The sequence below is a fragment of the Salmo trutta genome, chromosome 8 (genome assembly GCF_901001165.1).
Source record: "Salmo trutta chromosome 8, fSalTru1.1, whole genome shotgun sequence".
Taxonomy (NCBI): domain Eukaryota; kingdom Metazoa; phylum Chordata; class Actinopteri; order Salmoniformes; family Salmonidae; genus Salmo; species Salmo trutta.
The window spans coordinates 378,849-385,463 of NC_042964.1; the positions used below are offsets into that span (position 1 = coordinate 378,849).

At 44.4% G+C, this 6,615-nt stretch overlaps 1 protein-coding gene across 1 annotated transcript in view; it reads right to left on the bottom strand.

Annotated features, from left to right (window-relative positions):
- The window catches only part of LOC115198008 (profilin-2), a gene marked incomplete in the record, with an annotated part of 2,741 nt that extends 1,340 nt beyond the window's left edge, over window positions 1-1,401 (bottom strand). The window contains 2 exon segments of the mRNA XM_029759657.1: window positions 606-779; window positions 1,295-1,401. Coding sequence (XP_029615517.1) covers window positions 606-743 — 138 coding nt within the window.
- Window positions 1,402-6,615: the final 5,214 nt, after the last annotated feature.

Consider the following 6,615-nt stretch of genomic DNA (forward strand, 5'->3'; position numbering starts at 1 on the left):
GTGTGTGTGTGTGTGTGTGTGTCTCAAGTTGCTGTGTGCAACATGACCAAATAAGGAGCTCAGAATGTAGCTGAAAACACGGAACTCAGACACCATTCTGCAGTATGAATAGTTAAATAATGCTGGTCTCATTTAAAAAACTTTTACCAGAAGTCAGGAGAGTCACCACAAGACAAGGTCACAGACAGGAATAACTTGACAAAATATTCTCTACTGTTTATAAAAGAACCAGATATTCTCTAACATGTTTATCCAACAAGTTTATAGACACCAGAACCAACTACTTGTTGATGTGACAGTGTCAAAATTACCCAAGCTCATCCCCCCACTCTCTCTCTCTCTAATTTAATTCAAGGGCTTTATCAGCATGGGAAACACACGTTAACATTGTGAAAGCGATGGAATTGTCTCTCTCCACCTCTCCCTGTGAGTTGGCTACTCCCTGGTTGGTCAACAACTGAAAAACACACTCCTGATGTCAGAGCCACCAGGAAGCAACAAACCCCCCCAACTAGTAAACCGTTAATAACATCCGTCACGTCAACAGCCACCCCAAATAAACACACCACACACACACACACACACACGTTAGCTAGCCTACTTACCGTCACACCAGCCAGTTGACCTCCAGGTGTTGCTGCCCAGACCGACTCCTTCCCCGCCTCAGACCCACAGATCGCTGCCTCTTGCACGAAGGGAGGTGTTCCTGCCATCAAGTTGGTTATATAGCCATCCCACGCCATTATTCTACAGCACTGATGAATATATACACCTATAGACTAGGGGGAGAGGAGAGGTGGGGTGGACGAGGGAGAGGAGAGGGAGAGAGGTGGGGTGGACGAGAGGGAGAGGTGGGGTGGACGAGAGGGAGAGGTGGGGTGGACGAGAGGGAGAGAGGTGGGGTGGACGAGAGGGAGAGAGGTGGGGTGGACGAGAGGGAGAGAGGTGGGGTGGACGAGAGGGAGAGAGGTGGGGTGGACGAGAGGGAGAGGAGAGGGAGAGAGGTGGGGTGGAGGAGAGGGAGAGGAGAGGGAGAGAGGGAGAGGAAGAGAGGTGGGGGGTGGAAGAGAGGGAGAGAGGTGGGGGGTGGAAGAGAGGGAGAGAGGGAGAGGAGAGAGGGTGAGAGGGGTGAGATGGACGAGAGAAACCAACATCCTGAACATTTGACATCCCGAGGCTACTGCATTAAATCTGCACAGTGTGAGTCAAAAGGTAGAATGCAACACAAATCACCAAGGAGAACAAATAGTCATAAAGACGTGTAGGCCGATGTGTAGAACTATAAAGGTCTTACCTGAGCGGCTCGCAGGGACCGGGGAGTGAAGCGGGAGGAAGAGAAGGCGCGCGATTATATATACGGTGTCGCACCCACCCCTCCGGACTTCCTCATTCAGACAGGGAGAAACCGGGCCGCGTTCAGTTCACTCAACGTTTCATTCCGTTATGTAGAGTACCGAAGTCCCCTTCCCCCCCCCAAAAAAACATTTATTCAACAGTCTCGTAGGCTGCAGCAAAATTCATACAGCAGCACTCTAGACCAGTCCCCTCCGGGTAACCTTAATTACAACGATGTTCAACGGGTCATTCAGAACAACGGGTCGTTCAGAACAGCACCATTATCATTTTAATTAAACACCGTTGTTTGCACACCGTTGTGTCCTGATGAACGGGTCAGCGGACTCTCAGAAGCACACGGGGATTTACATAGGACGCCATTGTATCATGCTGCTGCTGCAAACAATGTCCTGGCATTTTCTAAGAGAAAGTTTTTGCTCTATTGGTTTTGTCAATCTGACAGCATTAGAAATGTTAACACCAAGTTACAAACTAGTTTACACTTTTCCTCCAAACCAGCTCTGTTTCCGTTTCATACGTCCATTTTTTTATTATTTTTTATTTATTTTTAAATTGTAGGTGATTTATATTTTATTGCCACTAAAACGTTTCCAATATTTATTTTAGAATGGTCATGGATAAAGTTGACAGACTGTTCTCTTTCTGCATATGCATAGCATTCCACACAGTCCTACACACACCTCTGGGATTCTCAGACCTGTCTCTGCAGAACTCACTGTGTGTGTGTGTGTGTGTGTGTGTGTGTGTGTGTGTGTGTGTGTGTGTGTGTGTGTGTGTGTGTGTGAGAGAGAGAGAGAGATGGCTCAGAACTGTCTGGTCGGACTGCAGGCCTCTTGGTCAGTCTCCTGTATCCAGGTGTTATTGTTTGAATGGGTGTGTGTATCGTGTTTAAAGCACACACACACACTCCCTCACTCACAGACAAACAGACACACAGACAGACACACACACACGCACACACACACACACACACATGCAATAACCACATCCTGTAACCTTATAGAAGAGAGCGAAGGAGAAAGAGAGGGGGAGAAAGGGTAGGGAGGAGTACTTGAGAAAACAAGATGGAGGGGAGAAAGAAGAGGTGAGATGACAGAGAGAAGGAGGACTAGAACTGACAAGCAGAAAGAGACATGCTTTAGGAGAATCAGAAGAGTCAGAAAGTGCTGGCTCAGCTGGTAGAGCATGGCTCTTGCACTGCCAGGATAGTGGGTTCGATTCCCAGGAACATCCATACCAAAATGTATTCACCCACTACTGTAAGTCACTTTGGATAAAAGCTAAATGGCATACAGTATATAGAAGTATCCTAACCTGTCTTCTAATCAGGGAGAGAAGGACTGGTACATACTAGTATCCTAACCTGTCTTCTAATCAGGGAGAGAAGGACTGGTACATACTAGTATCCTAACCTGTCTTCTAATCAGGGAGAGAAGGACTGGTACATACTAGTATCCTAACCTGTCTTCTAATCAGGGAGAGAAGGACTGGTACATACTAGTATCCTAACCTGTCTTCTAATCAGGGAGAGAAGGACTGGTACATACTAGTATCCTAACCTGTCTTCTAATCAGGGAGAGAAGGACTGGTACATACTAGTATCCTAACCTGTCTTCTAATCAGGGAGAGAAGGACTGGTACATACTAGTATCCTAACCTGTCTTCTAATCAGGGGAGAGAAGGACTGGTACATACTAGTATCCTAACCTGTCTTCTAATCAGGGAGAGAAGGACTGGTACATACTAGTATCCTAACCTGTCTTCTAATCAGGGAGAGAAGGACTGGTACATACTAGTATCCTAACCTGTCTTCTAATCAGGGAGAGAAGGACTGGTACATACTAGTATCCTAACCTGTCTTCTAATCAGGGGAGAGAAGGACTGGTACATACTAGTATCCTAACCTGTCTTCTAATCAGGGAGAGAAGGACTGGTACATACTAGTATCCTGACCTGTCTTCTAATCAGGGGAGAGAAGGACTGGTACATACTAGTATCCTAACCTGTCTTCTAATCAGGGAGAGAAGGACTGGTACATACTAGTATCCTAACCTGTCTTCTAATCAGGGAGAGAAGGACTGGTACATACTAGTATCCTAACCTGTCTTCTAATCAGGGAGAGGAGGACTGGTACATACTAGTATCCTAACCTGTCTTCTAATCAGGGAGAGGAGGACTGGTACATACTAGTATCCTAACCTGTCTTCTAATCAGGGGAGAGAGTAGCATTGCACATAGTATCAAGGGCAAGTTACTGCAAGTCTAATTACACACACAGCTACAGAATCCAACCTTTCATGCAAACCTCATACACAACATGTACAGACACACACTCTCTGGACTCTCCCTCCATCTCTCCTCTTCTTCTCTCCATCTCTCCTCTTCTTCTCCTCTCTCCCTTTCTCCATCTCTCCCCTTCTTCTCCATCTCTCCCTTTCTCCATCTCTCCATCTCTCCCCTTCTTCTCCTCTCTCTCCTTCTTCTTCTCTCTCCATCTCTCCCCTTCTTGTCTCTCTCCTTTTCTAACACACACACATTCTGGGAGGCAGTGATGGAGCATGTAGACACACACACACACACACACACACACACACACACACACACACACACACACACACACACACACACACACACACACACACACACACACACACACACACACACACACTTCTGTGTAAGCATTCACCTGAAGATTACATATAGACTAGCCAGTGCTAAAGGGCTGAACTATGAGGAATGAGAACTTGATCAGTAATCACACACACTGACTTCCTGTAGCTAACGATACTCCGGCTTCCTGACTCATTTTGAGAGAATGAAGACGAGAGATGAGAGGAAGTGGTCACAAACATCACGCACACACAACCTTTAGCTAGAAGAGTTCTTAACCTCTTCTAACCATAGCTGTCAGTGTCTGATTGGTGCTAGTCTGTCTCCTTATTTGGCAAAACAGGAAGACAGAGAGAGAGAATAAGAGAGAGAGAGAGAGAGAGAGAATAAGAGAGAGAGAGACAGAGAGAGAGAGAGAGAGAGAGAGAGAGAGAATAAGAGAGAGAGAGAGAGAGAGAGAGAGAGAGAGAGAGAGAGAGAGAGAGAGAGAGAGAGAGAGGAACATTTTAAAAGAAGATGGAATGGTAAAATGTATAGATTGACAAGTAGCTTCTGGACTTCTGGGATGTTTGGCCTGCAGGCAGACTGTGTGACATGTCTATTAGTCTGTATTAGTCTCCTGAGAAGAAGAGGAAGAATATCTGTCTATCTACATGTTGTTTGAAGTACAGCCCACTACTGTAGTAGGTCAAAGTTATGGAAAACCATGAAAGGCTGAAGTTAGGCCTTGTGGAGCTCATGACAAAAATAGAAGCATTAAAAATAGGTATATGTTGAGAAAATCAAATTAAAGTTTATTTGTCACATGCGCCGAATACAACAGTGAAATGTTTACTTATAGGCTCTAACCAACAGTGCAAAAAAGGTATTAGGTGAACAATAGGTAAGTAAAGAAATAAAACAACAGTAAAAAGACAGTGAAAAATAACAGTAGCGAGGCTATATACAGTAGAGAGGCTATATACAGTAGAGAGGCTATAAACAGTAGTGAGGCTATATACAGTAGTGAGGCTATATACAGTAGAGAGGCTATATCCTGTTGTGGTATAGGGGGCAGTATTTTCACAGCCGGATAAAAAACGTACCCGATTTAATCTGGTTACTACTCCTGCCCAGTAACTAGAATATGCATATAATTAGTAGATTTGGATAGAAAACACTCTAAAGTTTCTAAAACGGTTTGAATGGTGTCTGTGAGTATAACAGAACTCATATGGCAGGCAAAAACCTGAGAAGATTCCATACAGGAAGTGCCCTGTCTGACAATTTGTTGTCCTTCAGTTGCATCTCTATCGAAAATACAGCATCTGTGCTGTAACGTGACATTTTCTAAGGCTTCCATTAGCTCTCAGAAGGCACCAGAAAGTGTAATGGGGTGTCTGCTGTCTCTGGGCGAAGAACAGCAGGAGAGTTTGTGAGTGGTCAGCCTGGGGACAGTGAGACTGAGATGCGTGTTCACGAGACTACTCCATGTTTTTCTTTCAGCCTTTGAATGAATACAACGTTGCCCGGTTGGAATATTATCGCTGTTTTATGAGAAAAGTAGCATAAAAATTGATTTTAAACAGCGTTTGACATGCTTCTAAATACGGTAATTGTCACAGGATCCAACGAAAGTGGCGCCCCTCCTCGGTCGGGCGGCGCTCGCCGGTCGTCGTCGCCGGCCTATTAGCTGCCACCGATCGTTGTTTCAGTTTCGTTTAGTTTGTCTGTCTGTTCCGCACCTGTTTTGTGTATGTCATTAGTGGGGACTTATTTAATGTGTGTTTTCAGTTGGGATTTTGTGCGGGATTGTTTGTTGTCCACTCAGGATGGTGGGCCTGTGAATGTAGTTGATTCGCTGGTTGTATTTTGGATGCTTTTGTATTTTTTGTGTTTTGTGCTGGCTGACATCTTATTTCTCTCTTCGGACCGTTTTGCCCTGTGTTTTGGGTTGGTCATTATTATTACGCGCCCTTCTGTTTTGGCGTGACCAGTTTGTTGCCGGAGAAAATAAAGACCGTATACTTTACCTCTGCTCTCTGCGCCTGACTCCAACCACCACTCCTAGAATCATCTGACAGTAATGGAATATTTTGAATTTTTTTGTCACGGAATGCGCTCTCGCGTCACCCTTCGGATTGTGACCTGAACGCACGAACAAAACGGAGCTATTTCAATATAACTATGGATTATTTCGAACCAAAACAACATTTGTTGTTGAAGTAGAAGTCCTGGGAGTGCATTCTGACGAAGAACAGCAAAGGTAATCCAATTTTTCTAATAGTAATTCTGAGTTTAGGTGACCCCGAAGTTGGCGGATGTCAAAATAGCTAGCCGTGATGGCCGAGCTATGTACTCAGAATATTGCAAAATGTGCTTTCGCCGAAAAGCTATTTTAAAATCGGACATAGCGATTGCATAAAGGAGTTCTGTATCTATAATTCTTAAAATAATTGTTATGTATTCTGTCAACGTTTATCGTGAGTAATTTAGTAAATTCACCGGAAGTTTTCGGTGGGTATGCTAGTTCTGAACATCACATGCTAATGTAAAAAGCTGTTTTTTTATATAAATATGAACTTGATTGAACAAAACATGCATGTATTGTATAACATAATGTCCTAGGAGTGTCATCTGATGAAGATCATCAAAGGTTAGTGCTGCATT